Source organism: Vanacampus margaritifer, chromosome 7 (assembly GCF_051991255.1).
Source record: "Vanacampus margaritifer isolate UIUO_Vmar chromosome 7, RoL_Vmar_1.0, whole genome shotgun sequence".
In the NCBI taxonomy this organism is placed as follows: Eukaryota; Metazoa; Chordata; class Actinopteri; order Syngnathiformes; family Syngnathidae; genus Vanacampus; species Vanacampus margaritifer.
In genome coordinates, this window is record NC_135438.1 from 28,751 (window position 1) to 45,143 (window position 16,393).

Genomic DNA, 16,393 nt, shown 5'->3' on the forward strand with positions numbered 1-16,393 from the left:
GATTTGAAAATATTCTTTTTTCAGAGTTCACAATGTTTAGCTTACAAACACAAATAAAAACTGCACTTTGTTTGTAGCAGCTCGTTGATTTTATTCATGGAATATAGTAAAAAAGTCAAAAACAAAACAAAAGTGGTGTTATTGTCACTTTGGATCCCAAAGGGTTTTTGTGACTCCCAGTGGATTTCTTATTAATTTTTTCTGTGTGACAAGGTCCGAATGTCTCTTCGGTTGCCAAAGCCGTGCCCGAGAGGTTTGCCAATCGATGAGCGCGACCGGATGGCGAGAGAAAGATTCATGGCCATAAAATCCAAAATGCGCTGGCAATTACTTTCATATTTTCTGATCATTTATAGCTGTTTTTTTGGGGGGTCATTAAAGGAATACTTGACTCATGGAGCCATTTTCAGATATTTGTTCTGTAGTTAATGTGCTAGCTTCATTATTTTGCATGTACAATTAATACCTTTAAATATTAATCTTCCCACTTCACCTGAGCTGAGGAAATATGTAACGACCAATGACGGCTCCGTTTGCTGACCAAAACCAGAAAACAGCTGAGCCGCGACGGGTTTTTCCTCACTATGGGTGATGTCATCTTTAGTCGACAGCAAAATGTGATTTTAAAGTGTACCTGAAAAATAATGAAGTTATCAAATTCATTCTGGACAAAATATGAACTTTTTGCTGCTGAGAATACGCCTTTAAGCGATGTTTCATTTAATTGACATGCGAGATGTCGACTTATGAGCCAAAAGGCATCGACTCGCTTTGGAGGAGAATGTGATCAATGGGTTGTTAGTATAAACTTACATTTCACGACATGTGCTACGGCTAGCAGAGACGGCAAATCCAGAAGGTCCAAACCCTGCCAAAGTTTGACTTTAAAGGTGCTTGTACTCAACCGGCAGGTAAACAAAGTCTTTACGAGAAGCACCCGAGTCTAAAGACAAACTCCTTTCTTGCCATCTCTGAAAGCTACAAAAGAACCGATGATCCAAATTTGATTGTCGTCTGCTGGCGACCCGCGAGCGCATCGGGATTTCTTTTAGCAGATCCTCGTCTCATGAACAGCTTGAAGTGCACTGGACGGTTTTCCTCTCGGTTACGTTTGGTCCGATGGCCGCCGCCGGTTTTCCACGTCTTGGTCAAACTCAAAATAATTGCGGACTGCATGTCACTTGTGCACCGACGCCACTTCCTGTCTGCGTCTGAGGACCATCCGACATGGCGCCCCCGCTTCCATGCATTTTTTCTGTTTTTGCTTTGATTTCGTTTTTTCTCCGGAACTGTAGCCATGGTCAAGTCTGAAGCGTCATGGGTGTTTTCGTCGTCCAAAGTGTGTCCTCGCAGTCTGGTGAGGATTCTTGCAAAAGTGCATTGGCGACCCCCACATGTCTTTGCATCCGGCAGGCAATCGGAGGAGCGCCAACGTCTGGCAATGCATCGAGGCGGGAGATCGTGCTGGCCACTTGTTGTGTTGGCCCAGGTCTTGGCCCAAGCGGGCTCAGCGGGCGGCTCCGGCGCCGCCACCTGGAACCACACGCTGCGCAACGACACCAAATGCAGCGGCAGCAACCGGTGCAAGGACGGCGTCCTCTTGCCGCCCTGGCGGCCGGAGGACCCGGGACTCCCGGACCGCATAGCCAGGGCGGCCATTTATTTTCTGGGCTTAGCGTACATGTTCCTGGGCGTGTCCATCATCGCCGACCGCTTCATGGCCTCCATCGAGGTCATCACGTCTCAGGAGCGACAGATCACCGTCAAAAGAGCCAACGGGGAGAAGTTGCGCACCACCGTGCGCGTCTGGAACGAGACCGTGTCCAACCTGACTCTCATGGCGCTGGGTTCGTCCGCTCCGGAAATCCTGCTCTCCGTGGTGGAGATTTGTGGCCACAACTTTGACGCCGGCGAACTGGGGCCCAACACCATCGTGGGAAGCGCCGCCTTCAACATGTTTGTCATCATCGGCCTTTGCGTTTACGTCATCCCCGACGGCGAGACCCGCCGGGTCAAGCACCTCCGGGTGTTCTTCGTCACGGCCGCCTGGAGCGTCTTCGCCTACACGTGGCTCTACCTCATCCTGGCCTACTTCTCTCCGGGCGTGGTGGAGATTTGGGAGGGGCTTCTGACGCTCTTCTTCTTTCCCGTCTGCGTCAGCTTTGCATACGTGGCCGACCGCCGCCTGCTGTTCTACAAGTACGTGTACAAGCGCTACCGAGCCGGCAAGCGCAGAGGGGTGATCGTGGAGACGGAGGGCGAGCCGGAACTTGCCTCCAAAGCCGGCGTCCAAATGCCGTCTCGTGGCCGGGACCCGTTTGATGGCCGGCTGGGCTTCGAGGTGCCGGCGGAAGACGGCCAAGCGGGCTCGCTGACGCCTTTGACGCTGAAGCGCTCCGTTGAGGAGACGGAGCAGCCAATGGAGCTGGCCGCCTGCCGCGCTTTCACGCAGCAGGAGAAGAGTCGCACCTTCTACCAGCAGACAGCAGCGGGGACCGGCAACATCCCCAAGCAGGAGTCAGCCGCCGGCCCCAACCAGGAAGTCCCGCAGTGCCACTTGATGATGTCAGGAAGTGAGCAGTCCGCGAAGGTCTTCTTCCACCCTGCGAGCTACCGGTGCTTGGAGAACTGCGGCAGCGTTGCGCTCAACGTGCGTCGAACCGGAGACCTGAGCTCAACTGTCGCCGTCGACTTTCAGACGCAAGACGGCACCGCCAAAGCCGGTTCGGATTTCCGCTCCACCGAGGGAACTTTGGTGTTCCGAGCCGGTGAGACACAGAAGGAAATCCGGATCGACATTGTGGACGACGACATCTTTGAGGAGGAGGAGCACTTCCTGGTCCACTTAAGTGGCGTGCGGGCGGTGTCCGCTGGCGGCGGCGGCGAGGAGATGGACGGGGACGGCTCTCCGGGTCTGGCTTTGCCTTGCACGGCCACGGTCACCATCCTTGACGATGACCACGCGGGCGTCTTCACCTTTGAGGAAGCCGCAGTGACGGTGAGCGAGAGCATCGGCGTGATGGAGGTCAGGGTGGTCCGGACCTCTGGGGCTCGCGGAGCAGTGGCCGTGCCGTACAGGACCGTCGAGGGCACGGCCAAAGGGGGCGGCGAAGACTTTGAGGACACTCACGGCGTCCTGGAGTTTGACAACGATGAGATCTGGTGAGTACAAATTGCGGGTCAAGTTGCCATGACTAAGCCGGCTGCTCGCGTGTCCCTCGGAAGCCCAAATTGGCCAAACTGCCGAAAGACGACAGTGACGGCGTCGTCACCGTCATGGCCTCGTTGTTTGTGTTTCAGCAAAACGCTTCGTATCAACATCATCGACGACGAAGAGTACGAGAAGAACAAAAGGTTTTGGGTGGCGATGGACGAGCCGCGAATGCTGGAGATGAGTCGCAGGAAAGGTGGGGGCCGGATTTTCTCGACTCTAACCCCGCCCCTTGTCCACTAACCTCACAGCTCTGATCCCAAGCAGGCAAATATTGGGCCGACAAAGCCCGACTCACACGTCAGCGTTCTACTGCTAGTCGGGGCGGGGGTGTCAAAGTCGGGAATTGGAGTTCCTCGGAAAGTCTCGGCCGATGAAGGGACGAAGTCCGCTCGGCCGAGAGGCCAAAAACGTCTTCCGAGTCGCCATCCACTCGAAAGACGAGACCCGCCTGAAAGAATGACAAAGTCCACACGCGTGTCAGTGGCTCGGGCCCTGGCGGAGGTTTTTGTCAAGTGATTTCTTCTTTCAATTTTGTCCATCTGACGCTTCTGCCCTTCAAACACTTGAAATCCTTCGGAACGGCTCCTCAACGCACGATGCGGACGGCAAACGCACGCTTTCAGCACATGTGGCGCAGGTTGAAGTTACGTTGTGGGAGGAGCTCGGAGGGAGGATGAAGTCACAAATGTCACGATTGATGACAGCAATGTCGATAGCGAGCATTCAGGAACCTTTTCAAGACGTTTGGACAATCGCAATAACATTTTAGCAAATCATTTTGTCACCCTGCTAAACTAAGGTCATTATTTTCAGAAAACATGAACAACTGGAGCAGATACGGATGATTGACGGCATATGTCGTCTTCATTTCAGGCGTAGAATGGAATGATCTGTTTAGCGACGGCTGAATCCGATTTTAGTAGCGACCTCTCGATGTTCAAGGTAAAAGAAAAAGAAAGTCAAAATGTGACTTATTCAAAGAGGGTGCCGATATTTAATACTAGTTTCACTTCGGAGACTTCATCAATTGAGTCACTGAGTATTTTTTTATGGAACACTTCTGTAGATTTCCGAGTATTTAGCGTCGGGGGGGATCCTGGAGGAAGCCTACAGTCTACATTGGGGCCCCGGAATTTTGGGGCCCTGCACCTGCCAATACCGATATCGATCAATAAGTCAGACCAGCGTGCAAAGTTTTTAAGATGATTCATTCCTAGACCTTCTCAAATATTTTGAAAAAAAAAACACCCAAATGTTTAGTCCTTTGCCTCTTTTGTCTTTTGCTTGGTTTGTGTCTGACAAACGTTGACGTCTGTTTTCCTTCCCGTTTTGCGGACGTCGTCCTCAGCTGCTCTGCTTCAAGAAGTCGGTAAGACGCCTCTCGTGCTGCATTCATTATTTGGGAGTTTCTCTTTTTATCAAAGCTCTCAGAGAATTTTTGTTTTGTTTTTAGGTGGATTCTGGCAAACAGGTGGGTAAAACCGTTTAAAAAAAAAAAAATGTATAGGAAGGACCCAACGAGTAATGTCCAAGTTGTCCAACAATGTCTCGAGTGACTCGTTGGCCGCGGCCCCAGATCACCCGGATCTCCCTGATCCTCCGGATCTCCCTGATCCTCCGGATCTCCCTGATCCTGGAGCACCTCCTGGTCGGGTGCGCCACGGGTCCTCCTCGCTTAAGCCTTTTTCATTCCCTTCTCGCCACCTGACAGGCAAAGAGCCGGTTTACAGAAAGCTCCAACAACAAGAAAACCGGAACCCCTCTTCCGTGGTTACCATCTCAGGTACAGTTTGTCTGCCAGTCGGACCATTCGGGAGCCAATCGGTGCCAATGTGTGTCTCTCAGAGGAAGACCAGGACTTGTGGACAAAAGAAGAGCGGCGCGTGGCGCGGTCAGGCCGACCCACGTTGGGCGAACACGCCAAACTGGAAGTTGTCATTGAGGAGTCGTATGAGTTTAAGGTTGTCACCCGCACACAAAATCTTCTGCGGTGTAACGTCTGGCCCGGTCCACTCTTGTCCAGCTCACGTTCGCGAGACAATTGACACCGCGCCGGCGTTTTTGTGTGTGTGTCAGAACGCGGTGGACGAGGTCCTGAGGAAGACGAGGCTGACCGTGCTGGTGGGAACCACGTCGTGGAGGGAACAATTTGCCGAGGCCATCGCGATCGGCGCAGGTAAACCTCGGGATGAAGCGGTCTGGAGAGGTCCGGTCTGAAAGTCGACCGCGTCTTTGTCGCGTGCAGGCGACGGCGACGGCGACGGCAAGAAGCCGCCGTCCGCTCTGGACTACGTCCTGCATTTCTTGACAGTCTTCTGGAAGCTTCTGTTTGCGTTGGTCCCGCCCACCGACTACTGGAATGGCTGGGCGTGCTTCGCGGTCTCCATCGCCGTCATCGGCATGCTGACGGCGATCATCGGCGACCTGGCGTCGCACTTCGGCTGCACGGTGGGTCTGAAGGACTCGGTCACCGCCGTGGTCTTTGTGGCGTTGGGCACGTCGGTGCCAGGTAGGTCGCCGCCCTGCCCGCGTGCGATCCGTCGGCGGCGCCTTCACCCGATCCCGTGTTGCCCTCAGATACCTTCGCCAGCAAAATGGCGGCCAGCCAAGACCAGTACGCCGACGCCTCCATCGGCAACGTGACGGGAAGCAACGCCGTCAATGTGTTCCTGGGCATCGGCGTGGCCTGGTCCATCGCCGCCATTTACCACTACTCTCAAAACCAGCTGTTCCGGGTGGACCCGGGAACGCTGGCTTTCTCCGTCACCCTCTTCACCATCTTCGCCTTCATTTGCATCGCCGTCCTCATCTATCGGCGCCGACCCGAGATCGGCGGCGAGCTGGGCGGGCCGCCGCTGGCGAAGAAGGCCACAGCCGGCTTCTTCTTCAGCCTGTGGTTGGCGTACATCGTCCTGTCCTCGCTGGAGGCCTACTGCTACATCCCGGGATTCTGACGCCGCCGCCTTCGCCATCGCCGCGTCCGGTCCAGACAAGTTGGACTTTTCGGCCCACGTGCGGACGGGAGGACGGCACGCGTGGATGACGGACGGATGGCGACAGCGTGATTGGTGTGGAATTAGATGTTTTTTCCCCAAAGGACTTGAAAGCAGAACCCTCACAATCACGTGATCCGCGTGAAACACAATTCACAGCCTGAAGTTGTCATGACGACTGACTGGATGTTAAGCTTCGATTGTTGAAGGCGAGCGAGCCTTTCGCAAAGCCTGCGTCAACGTTGTCACGTGTCAAAATGCAGTCGGATAATAAATGATGGCAAATTTGATGCGTTTGCTCGTGCTTGGACGACAATTCCCAACTGCTTGTCCCCGACTGGTGACCCTGGTGACCCTGGTGACCCTGGTGACCCTTGCCTTGCGTGCACCGATCCAGGCCAATTAAGTCCGGACCACCGATCGGGTCCCAGGAAGGCCCCCGGCTGCACTCGTCATGGCCCGCCGCCAGCTTTCAAGGAGTCTTTTGCCTTCCGAGCTGCTTCCACCAAGTCAGTCTGCCTCTCGCTGCTTTCGGACCACTGTCTGGGACTTGGCGCCAAAACGGGGGCCCGCTTGCATAACACGTGAAGTTGACTTGCTAACTATTTGGTAAATGTCTTTGCGTAGCACGTGCGACGGATGGCATTTGTATTTTGAGCAGCTTTTTTTCAGACCCACAGTATCAACTCTTGAGTAGTCACCGATACCAATCGCAAGTACCAATGCCACTTAGTACTAAATTCTCTCCTCCAAAATGAACAATGACAGTCAGATCATTTGAAAGCAAAACCCTTCTATTCCCAATACAGCCTTTTTGCTTCAATGTGCATGAAATGAATGTCAGTTTTCTATTCTTCTCATTCCTGACCTGATTGTAGAACGAGAGGCTGATCCCTTACACGAAGGCTGGTATCTGCATCAATACTAACAGCTGATATCGGTACTCGCCCATCTCTAATTTTGAGCGCTTGCCCTTGTTTGAGGTATTGTTGTGCTGCATGCAGGACCAAAAACTGCCAACATCATTTTTTTTTTATAAATGAACTAAATAAATGAAAGTGAAAATAAAAACTAACATTTATTGAATAGTATTTCTTAATTCTATTTGTAAATGTATTCATTCCCACATTTATTTTCTATTCATTTTTCAATTTTAAACCTTGTTTTTGTATTTTTGTATTCATTTTTACTTCGATCAATTTATGTATGTTTATTTCCAATTATATCATTTATGTTTACTTTTATATTTTTTTTTGAATATTTGTTTTAATTTTCAATTGTATTCATTGTTTATTATGGCAGTCAGTAAAACCAGATTTGGGCTCGTTCCATTCTGCAAGCCGCGCCGACGTGACGTCACGTCGATCACGTGGCCTGCGGTCAGCTGACTAACTGCTGACTTCCGGGTTGCGAGGGGCTGACTTCACGGCACTTCGCGCAACAAAACAGGTAAAGTTTGAGCGTCAAACCTTTTCAAAGAGGCCCAAAAAAACGTCGTGGTCGGGTCAAGCGGGAAGGTGACGTCACGCCCAGGATTCTTTTGGCGCGAGAAGGCACGAGCAATCGTCTTGTTGGTCAGTTCACATCCGACGCCAAAGCGTGACTTTATTTTTCTTCACATTCGGACGTTTTGTTCTCCCCTTTCAAAAGAGAACAGTATTTTTACTTTTGTTTTATGTCTTCATGGAAAACATTCAGATACAAAGATTTTTTTTTTAATAGAGTGACAACAAAATGAAATTTAATGTAAAGAATGCAACATTGTGTGCATCCTGATTTCTGATTCAATGTGCTGTGCTTGCCTTGGCCACTGGGGGGCAGTACTCTACCAGATGTCAGTTATGCAAACATACACATGAAAAAGACTTCTTCTGCTCTACTAACTCAGGAAGTCGCTGCACTCTTAGCCCATGTCCGTCCGCCTTCTCTAGGGATAAAAAAAAAAAAAAAAAGTCTGAGAGTGCTGTTCTAATGTCTGTCTTCATGTTACCCTATTGTCTATTTGAATATGTTAAAGAGATCCTGGCCGCTCGTCATTTGTGAGTTGAGCACCTACCTGAAAGCTGAAAAATCCACCTCCATATTGATTTATTGCCACATTTTATTGTGATGGGACGTAAGCGGCGTGTCGTCGGTCCGCTAATCATTTGAAAGCAGAACTTCTGGCATTTGTGAAAACAAAGATCGGCCACAATTAAATGTTGGCATACATGATTGATTGATTGAACTCAAAATAAACGCCTCATGTAAAGTATTTTCATTATTGGTCACGCGCATTTGGACAACTTCTGAGGAAGGCAGAACTACTCCCAATAAACGGAACCCTTTTGTCTTTCAAAAGAAAAAGAAAGAGCTCACGGGACGTCGCTGTTCGCTGTCGTCTTTCATAAACAAGGCAGTGCAGTGGCGGGCACACTTTGGGAAAGGACCGCCATAAATGCGCACAAAAACTCACCATATTTTCACATTCATGACAACAAAAATATCAACTTTTCACTGCTGTGCCAAAAAAGAAGATCACCATTAAAAAAAAAAAAAAAGGAACAAGCTCAGTTTCACTTTAAAGGGTTTTTATGCTAACCGTTAGCATGTCAACAAAATGTTCTCTCGTTTTTTCCAAAATAGGATAGTTAAAGTTGAACAAGGTTTCGACTCAACGATGAATCGATCATCAAAATAGTTGTCAATGGTTTGGATGATGGATTATTTGCCGATGGATTGTTGTCGCACCTTCAAAACCTGAAGTTGCCCTTTGTCATGTGTTTGCCATTGCTGGCCACCAGGAGGCAGCTGGCGGCGACATCATCAGGCGCTTGTCTTTTCAGGCCGAGTCGGGGGCGTGGCCATGGACGTTTCAGACAGCGAGGGCGACGCCTACACAGAGCGGACGGCGCTTGTCCAATCAGAGAGTCCGTCCCTGCCGTCCTACCGGCCGGATGAGCCAGATGAGCGCTCGCCACAAAGGGTAAAAGTTGACCTGAAAGTTGATACTAGTGTGTCAATGTACATCAATGTGGGCGAGGGAACCCCGGTCCCGGTTTTGGTCCTCGCCTGCCTGTTTGCAATGTTTGCCTCCTCCAACACACCTGATTCAATGGTCAGGCTTCTGAAGATTTCAATCAGGCGTGTTGGAGCAGGGAGACATCCAAAACAGGCGGGACGGGTGGCGCTCCAGGACCGCGGGTCACGACCTCTGCTCTCGTACGACTCTCAGCAGGCAGGCGGGCAAAAGTGTGCGCTGGCTCACAACTGAGTGCTACTAGTACAGGCGTGCTGTTGACATCATCACATTGCAGTAGTTCACATCCACACCTCGACTAGTAGTACAAGTTGCAAAAATGCAAGCCAATCAAATGCTCAAGAAAGGAAATCCAATCAAATGGCAAGCCGAACAATCCAAATTGAATGGAAGGCTTAGCGGACCCGGGTTCAAGATCCCTACGTGTTTTACCATGTCTCCGTCCTCCAACACAGGTGATTGAAATGATCGGCGAGCTCTGGAGGAACCACCCTCACCCGTGTTGGTGGAGGGAGACGTGGAAAAGACACAGGACTGTGGCCCTGGAGGGCCACCCACAGTGCTGTGGGTGGCCCTCCCCTGCCCGGGCTAGCTAAAGAAGGCAAATGTGACTCGTGCACGTCAAGAGTCGTCTGTAGCGGCGTTGCTAGTAGGACCCGGAGGGCGGGCGCCTGTTAGCACTTTGTAGCGTCCGCCGCTTGCCCCCACAGGCCGGCGGCGACCCGGCGGCGAGCGACGAGGAGCTGAGCCTCAAGTACGGCGCCAAGCACGTCATCATGCTGTTCGTGCCGGTCACGCTGTGCATGCTGCTGGTGGTCGCCACCATCAAATCGCTCCACTTCTACAGCGACAAGACGGACCAGCAGCTGTGAGTCGCCGCCGCCGCCGCCCGGGGCCTGCACCCCCGCCCGCCACCATTAACCCCGCCGCTCGGGCCCGCAGGATTTACACGCCCTTCACGGAGAACACGTCATCGGTGGGCCGGCGCCTGCTCAACTCGGTCCTGAACGCGGTGGTGATGATCAGCGTCATCGTGGTCATGACCGTCTTCCTGGTCTTCCTCTACAAGTACCGCTGCTACAAGGTGACGAGGCCCCGCCCCTCCACACCCGTCGCCATCTTTGCTAGTGTGACGGCGCTCTGCTCTTTGTTGCCAGCTGATCCACGGTTGGCTCATCCTGTCGTCGCTCTTGCTGCTCTTCTGGTTCACTTTCATGTACCTCAGGTGAGAACGCAAACGGACCGAGCGGACCCAGCGAGCGAGCGCGCCCGTTTCCACTTGAGGTTCGCGCGTGAAACCATTCGGTCATCCGCGCATCGACACATTTCACGCCTTGGTTTGGCGTCCAGTCAGCAAATTATTCAAACCCGATGGTCATGTGACGCCACATGGGCTGATGCACGTCTACTAACCCCCCCCCCCCCCCCTCTCCGGTCAGCGAGGTGCTGAAGACGTACAACGTGGCCATGGACTACCCGACGGCGGCCGTTGTGATCTGGAACTTCGGCGCGGTGGGGATGGCGTGCATCCACTGGAAGGGTCCGCTGGCGCTGCAGCAGGCCTACCTGATCGTAATCAGCGCGCTGATGGCGCTGGTCTTCGTCAAGTACCTGCCCGAGTGGTCGGCCTGGCTCATCCTGGCCGCCGTCTCCGTCTACGGTGAGCGCCGCGAGCGTCCCACGGCGGGAACCGCCCCTTGTGACCGGGCCTTCTTCCCTCTCTGCGTCCCCGGCAGACTTGGTGGCCGTCCTGAGTCCCAAAGGTCCGCTTAGGGTTCTGGTGGAAACGGCGCAGGAGCGCAACGAGCCCATCTTCCCCGCCCTCATCTACTCGTGTGAGTGGCCGCGAACGCTACGTTTTGTTTGCTGACGCACGCAAATGTGTCAAATCCCGCATTGGTGACGTCGCATCTTGTTGACGTTGCGCAGCCGCCATGGCGTGGACTGTGGGGATGGCGAGCGACGGCGAGCCGGGACGTGCCGCAGGTGAGCGCCCGCCGGCTCACCACTGCCGGAAACGTTTCTCCTTCACTTTGCCATGTGTGACAGATGAGGAGGCGGACGACGAGGGGACGACGACGACGGCGGCGGCGGCGGCGGAGGAGGACGACGAGGAGCGTGAGTGACACGACGACGGCGTGCATGTGATGTGCATGTGATGTTGGTGCGTGACCGGCGTTTGACACGTGTGGCAGGAGGCGTCAAGCTCGGCCTGGGCGACTTCATCTTCTACAGCGTCCTGGTGGGCAAAGCGGCGGCCGGCGGCGGCGACTGGAACACCACCATCGCCTGCTTCGTCGCCATCTTGATCGTAAGACGCCGTCCGTCCGTCCGTCTGTCGGACTCGCCGTCCGTCCGTCCGTCTCACCTCGATTCCAACACTTGATGGCCAATCGTTTAGTGGATTTTTGTACAAAATGAAATATATTTTTTGTCATGCACGTGACGCGTTCCAAAAAGATCAAAACAATTGCCAGCACTTTTTGTCACAATCTCAACTTCTCATCCCAAGTGCTTTTTTTTTTGGGGCAACTTCAACCTTTTACTTGTGAGACTCGTCCAAAAATGACGACATCATTTTCTTTCCTCTTTCCATTTTTAAATTGCGATGATGAAAATGAAAACTTTTTTCCCCCGGGGCCTTCTTTCAAATGGGGGACCAAAACTGCCAAAATTAAAAACAAATAAATGGATAAATAAATGACAAAAATGAAAAATAATAACCGATATAAAAAATGAAATCCCCAAAATGAATATAAATGGAAATATATACATCCCTAAATAAAAGTAAAATTACAAAAAAAAAAAATGAGATTCAAAAAATATAAATACAAAAATTATATAAATAGAATTAAATATCAATCAATCAATAAAAACGCTCTGTTCTCACATTTATTTCATGCTGCAGATGCTCAAAATGATATTCAAATGAGGGGGTGGTCCTAAGCATGTCTTGGGTTGGGCTCCGCCCTTGCAGACTGCCTTTCAATGGTGGAGTGAGCGGGTCGGCAAGTTGTGGTGACGGTGGACAAGATAGTCGCCCATTGCTGGAGCTCTCCTTGCAAGCGGCAACACGCTTAGGACCGCCCCCTCATTTGAATATCATTTCGAGCATCTTTAGCATGAAATAAATGTGAGAACAGAGCGTTTTTATTTATTGATTGATATTTAATTATAATTCTATTTACGTTTTGAATCTTGTTTTTTATTTATGTACATTTATTTATTGTTTTTATTTCCATTTAGATGTATTTTGGTGGATTTAATTATTAACTATCTGTTTTTAGCCATTTATTTCTTTGTCATGTTGGCAGTTTTGGTCCTCCATCCATCCGTACTGTATGTTGGCACTGACACGCCAAGCGCCCCCCGCAGGCCAGGAGGCGTACGGATGGAGAGGAACTGCGCCATTTGGGCGGTGTGTGACCCGTGTGTGACCCGTGTTTCAGGGTCTGTGCGTGACACTGCTGCTGCTGGCCATCTTCAAGAAGGCGCTGCCGGCGCTGCCCATCTCCATCACCTTCGGCCTCATTTTCTACTTTTCCACCGACTTGCTGGTGCGACCGTTTATGGACGACCTGGCCGCGCACCACTTTTACATCTGAGCCAGCACACTTTGACCTCCTGAAGGTTTTTGGGGGGATGTTTCCACATGGCCCAATAAAAAAAGCAACTGTTGCTACCAGTTGAAGTGGTGTGAACTTTAATTGGCAAACAGGAAAAGTGTTCAGTTGCGCTCGTCAAACTGCGACTTGTTCTTGAGGAGGAACGCCGCCAGATACTCGATGGGGTTCAGCGGCCTGCACAACAACAACAAAGGCCACTTCATTAGGGACACGCGGCAACCAAAAGACTTACATTACCACTTGAAAATGGGCTCTGGCAGCAAGCTAACAAACGATTCCGATATTCTCCATATATAAATAAATAAATAAATGTGTTTTTCAGCAAACACAAACGTTGCGCCAAAGCATCGGAGCGGGACAAAAAATCAATCGGCTGATTTTCAATTGGAAGTCATCGTCATGACAACCGTGATTCAAATCAGCCGACGCTCGCTTCTAACTCCGGTTTGACCTTTGCAACGCAAAGAAAAAAATGGCCGACGTCTTTGTGGAATTTCCCCCTAAACAAACAAAAATAGAATCAGCCTATTGACGGATATTTGAAAGTGGTTGAAAAAAAGTGGTTTGAAAGCCAATCGGTGGCGAGCTTCCAACGCAAACGAGTTGGATTTTGAAGCGAATGTGTTGAGCGTTTTGATGGTTGACCTCTGACCTCTCCTTGGCCAGCACGGCCAGGCCTTGCAGCAGGATGGGCACCACGGTCTGGTCCAGGTAAGCGCGCGTGGGCAGCGCCTGCAGGTCCACCTTCTGCTTACACGTCTTCTCCTGCTCCAGCGTCCTCTGACACACGCAAAAAACAAAACAAAAAAAACTGCATGTTGGAAATGTGACGCCGACGCTGCAGTGCGCATGCGTGCTTACCTGGATGCTGTCTGTCAGGCCAAACTCTGCGTGGGGGTTTTCGGATGCCTGCATCACAACAAAAACCATCAACATCTTGGCGCTCGAGTCCAACGCGACGTCGGCGCCGATTGCTCGCTTTGCTGGCCGTGATTGCGCTTTTGTTTAGATGGCTTCGTGCGTGTGCACACTTTCAAGCAAATCGCCTTACAAATATTCTAGCCTGCAGCGCTAATCAATAAATGGTGGCATTTAAGGGAGAAAAAAAAGACTCACAAAACACAACTTAGTCATTTGCATTTAGAAATGGTTGTATATATTTATGGACAATGCACACATCCTAAGAACAAAAAAAGGGGTTTTATCGTTGCTCATCTTTGTGAAGATTTTGCATTTGTGTTGGAAAAATGGCGTCCTTATGCCAAGAGAGAGAGAAAAAGTTATTTTCCTACAATGATTCAGAAATTTTGGCACTGCACTCGACTCACAAAAATAAGTTGAACATTTTCAACTTTTATTCTTCTTCTGAAGTTACCGCTTGACTATAAAATGTTTTAGTTAGTGCAACTTATGCCTTGTTTCACTCATCTTCGTCCGTATCACAAATGAAATGAGATGTTTTCAGGTGTCTTACCTCTACAAGTAAAGGTTAAATAGAAAGAAAGAAATGTATGTCATGAAATCCTGTGCACATTTACTGCAAGCATGCGAGCAATTTGGGCGACGACGATGATGATGATGATGATGCAGACTCACAGGAATCGGATGTTCCATCGTGTGCTCGGCGTCCGTGTGCTCTGCAGAGAGAATTGAAGTCATTTATAATTTGGACAGCCTCAAAATGTGCTCCCAGACTTCTTTGGTACTGCTGTCGCTGTTGTGTTTTGTCGCGATAGAAAGAAAGGTGAAAACAAAACAAAAAGTGGCGCGTGGCCGTCGTGATGAATTTGTGAACGCTCGTTCAGCTGGCTGCTTGGCGCTAGCAAGTTTAGTTAGCTTAGCATCAGGCCCGCCGATTTGCTCGAACGTTCTGAGGTCGCTCGTGATGCGACACTGAAGGAGAACGAAGCGACATTGAACAAAAGTCAAATTATTGTCATTGTTATTATTCCTATTTAAAAGACGAAAATGAACAACAATGAACTCACCGTCCGCCATGTTTGTTTTGGGTAATATTTACAGTATCCGCCGCCGATTAGCTGCCCAAACTACGTCACTTCCGTGTGACAAGCTCGTTTCCGGTCCATTACTTTCAAAATGTGTCCCTCTCGCACTTGACGTCACTACACTGTTAAGAAAAAACAACGTCACCTGTATTGTCGAACGACGCCTCTAAGCGGGCTCGACTATCCCTGTCCATACAAATAATGTAGGCATATTATATAACATGATATGATGACATGACGTATCATAGCGCTTGGGAAAATGGATGGATGGATGGCAAACAGACGGAAAGAGAAACACTTAATGGATTCATCCCGAGAGGGGAACGAGATGATCACAGCAGCCATATTAAAGTGCCATCTAGTGGTGAAGTATTAATAAGTAATAATGCATTGATTTTAACAGGCGGCTGCCAGGCTTGCCCGCCATTTTCTTTCTGCTACGGATAGCTGAAGGAGAAGAACTTGGCGAACGGAGTACGTCAAATGACATTGCTGCGTCGTCTCTAGTCTCCATATCGTTTGATTGTGTTAGTTCACCACTTGATGGCACTAAACCCTACAGTACACGGGGCTATCTATCCATATCTACAGTATATATAAAAAAGTGTACACACCCCTGTTGGAATACCATCTTTGTGTGTTTAAAAAAAAGGAGACAATCCCATTGCTTTGCAGACGATCCAAAAATGGGGATAAACGATACAAGTGCCTTGACAATCTCTTTAGAAGTTGTTTTGTTTGAAGTTGCTGGAAATAAAATGTACTCTATATGAGCGAACTTCTTTCGGATCCACTGCTCCTCGTGTAAAGTCAAAAGGAAAGTAGCAATTTGATTTGAGGGTGGCAAGATGACAGGAATCAAAGTCACCTGAAATGTCCCCAATGCCTGCGGGTTCCAGCAGGTGCTCATCACCAAATGAATGAATGACCCTAACTGCAAGCCAACCCGCTTGTGACCACATTTTGCTTTTTTTCTGGCCCTGAGGTGGAGACAGTTTGGAACATTTCCAAATTCAGAACAAAAGCTTCCTGTTAGAAAGAAGGGGGCCAAAATGCAGGGAAAAAAGCCTACGAGAACTTGGGAAAAAAGAAAATGTTGACTGTGAACACAGGAACCTCTCTTGTTGGGTGAGAGGGTGTGCACACTTGTGCAACCACATCACCTCACTTGTTTCTTTTGCAAAAGGTTTTACGCATTTATTTGTGCTTGCGATGAAGATGCATGCATTGATCAGTTATTGCCAACCAGGAATTGATCACGTTTCACTTCAACGCTCTCCAAAGGATTTATTTCTTTGTACATTGATACACCCAGACATCAAATTAGCACGTGTTTCCACTTTTTATTTGGTGGAACGCAGTGAGATTTGCCATTAGTCAGACTCTTGAAATAACAACCTCCTACTATACAACGATATACTGATGATATTTCATCATTTGATTTCAGGGATAGAACTGCTTGATGTGTTAAACGAAGGACGTATCCGATTTGAGCGGAGGCGTCCTCAAGAGGCTTCGAAGGCAAAAAAACAACA

The 16,393-nt window shown here is 50.0% G+C and overlaps 3 protein-coding genes across 17 annotated transcripts; 2 read left to right on the forward strand and 1 right to left on the reverse strand.

Annotated features, from left to right (window-relative positions):
- The first annotated feature begins 1,406 nt into the window (after positions 1-1,406).
- LOC144055089 (sodium/calcium exchanger 1-like) lies at positions 1,407-6,765 on the forward strand. 11 transcript variants are annotated; one of them, XM_077570764.1, is made up of 10 exons: positions 1,407-3,162; positions 3,301-3,407; positions 4,563-4,583; positions 4,668-4,685; positions 4,722-4,735; positions 4,895-5,006; positions 5,066-5,175; positions 5,291-5,390; positions 5,460-5,723; positions 5,792-6,765. In XM_077570764.1, the coding sequence occupies exons 1-10, from the start codon at positions 1,442-1,444 to the stop codon at positions 6,166-6,168; spliced, it is 2,844 nt and encodes a 947-aa protein (XP_077426890.1). In that variant the 5' UTR covers positions 1,407-1,441; the 3' UTR covers positions 6,169-6,765. The 11 variants fall into 11 exon arrangements, with proteins under 11 accessions (XP_077426890.1, XP_077426889.1, XP_077426891.1 ...); XM_077570763.1 differs by lacking the exon at positions 4,722-4,735 and having other exon boundaries at positions 4,926-4,997; positions 5,060-5,175; XM_077570765.1 differs by lacking the exons at positions 4,722-4,735; positions 4,895-5,006 and having other exon boundaries at positions 5,060-5,175.
- Positions 6,766-7,540: 775 nt separating this feature from the next.
- On the forward strand, positions 7,541-12,917 carry psen2 (presenilin 2). Of its 4 annotated transcripts, none has more exons than XM_077569798.1 (11): positions 7,541-7,656; positions 9,033-9,172; positions 9,937-10,094; positions 10,169-10,310; positions 10,384-10,451; positions 10,666-10,886; positions 10,963-11,061; positions 11,156-11,212; positions 11,276-11,344; positions 11,422-11,537; positions 12,676-12,917. In XM_077569798.1, the coding sequence occupies exons 2-11, from the start codon at positions 9,053-9,055 to the stop codon at positions 12,829-12,831; spliced, it is 1,206 nt and encodes a 401-aa protein (XP_077425924.1). In that variant the 5' UTR covers positions 7,541-7,656; positions 9,033-9,052; the 3' UTR covers positions 12,832-12,917. The 4 variants fall into 4 exon arrangements, with proteins under 4 accessions (XP_077425924.1, XP_077425927.1, XP_077425925.1 ...); XM_077569801.1 differs by having other exon boundaries at positions 7,598-7,656; positions 8,991-9,172; XM_077569799.1 differs by having other exon boundaries at positions 7,615-7,781.
- Positions 12,907-14,968, reverse strand: dpy30 (dpy-30 histone methyltransferase complex regulatory subunit). 2 transcript variants are annotated; one of them, XM_077569804.1, is made up of 5 exons: positions 14,841-14,968; positions 14,449-14,489; positions 13,714-13,761; positions 13,505-13,632; positions 12,907-13,026 (listed from the first exon to the last, which is right to left on the reverse strand). In XM_077569804.1, exons 1-5 carry the CDS (start codon positions 14,848-14,850, stop codon positions 12,954-12,956), a joined length of 300 nt encoding a protein of 99 aa, XP_077425930.1. In that variant the 5' UTR covers positions 14,851-14,968; the 3' UTR covers positions 12,907-12,953. The 2 variants fall into 2 exon arrangements, with proteins under 2 accessions (XP_077425930.1, XP_077425929.1); XM_077569803.1 differs by lacking the exon at positions 14,841-14,968 and having other exon boundaries at positions 14,449-14,833.
- Between the last annotated feature and the right edge of the window lie 1,425 nt (positions 14,969-16,393).

Coding starts and splice junctions, on each gene's coding strand:
- LOC144055089 (XM_077570764.1), top strand. CDS start 1,442: ATGCATCGAGGCGGGAGATCGTGCTGGCCACTTGTTGTGTTGGCCCAG. Junction 5,391..5,459: donor GGCCATCGCGATCGGCGCAG/GTAAACCTCGGG, acceptor TGTCGCGTGCAG/GCGACGGCGACGGCGACGGC. Junction 5,724..5,791: donor GTTGGGCACGTCGGTGCCAG/GTAGGTCGCCGC, acceptor TGTTGCCCTCAG/ATACCTTCGCCAGCAAAATG.
- psen2 (XM_077569798.1), top strand. CDS start 9,053: ATGGACGTTTCAGACAGCGAGGGCGACGCCTACACAGAGCGGACGGCG. Junction 10,887..10,962: donor GGCCGCCGTCTCCGTCTACG/GTGAGCGCCGCG, acceptor CGTCCCCGGCAG/ACTTGGTGGCCGTCCTGAGT. Junction 11,213..11,275: donor CGAGCCGGGACGTGCCGCAG/GTGAGCGCCCGC, acceptor CATGTGTGACAG/ATGAGGAGGCGGACGACGAG.
- dpy30 (XM_077569803.1), bottom strand. CDS start 14,511: ATGACTTCAATTCTCTCTGCAGAGCACACGGACGCCGAGCACACGATG. Junction 13,762..14,448: donor CGATGGAACATCCGATTCCT/GTGAGTCTGCAT, acceptor GTTGTGATGCAG/GCATCCGAAAACCCCCACGC. Junction 13,633..13,713: donor GCCTGACAGACAGCATCCAG/GTAAGCACGCAT, acceptor TGCGTGTGTCAG/AGGACGCTGGAGCAGGAGAA.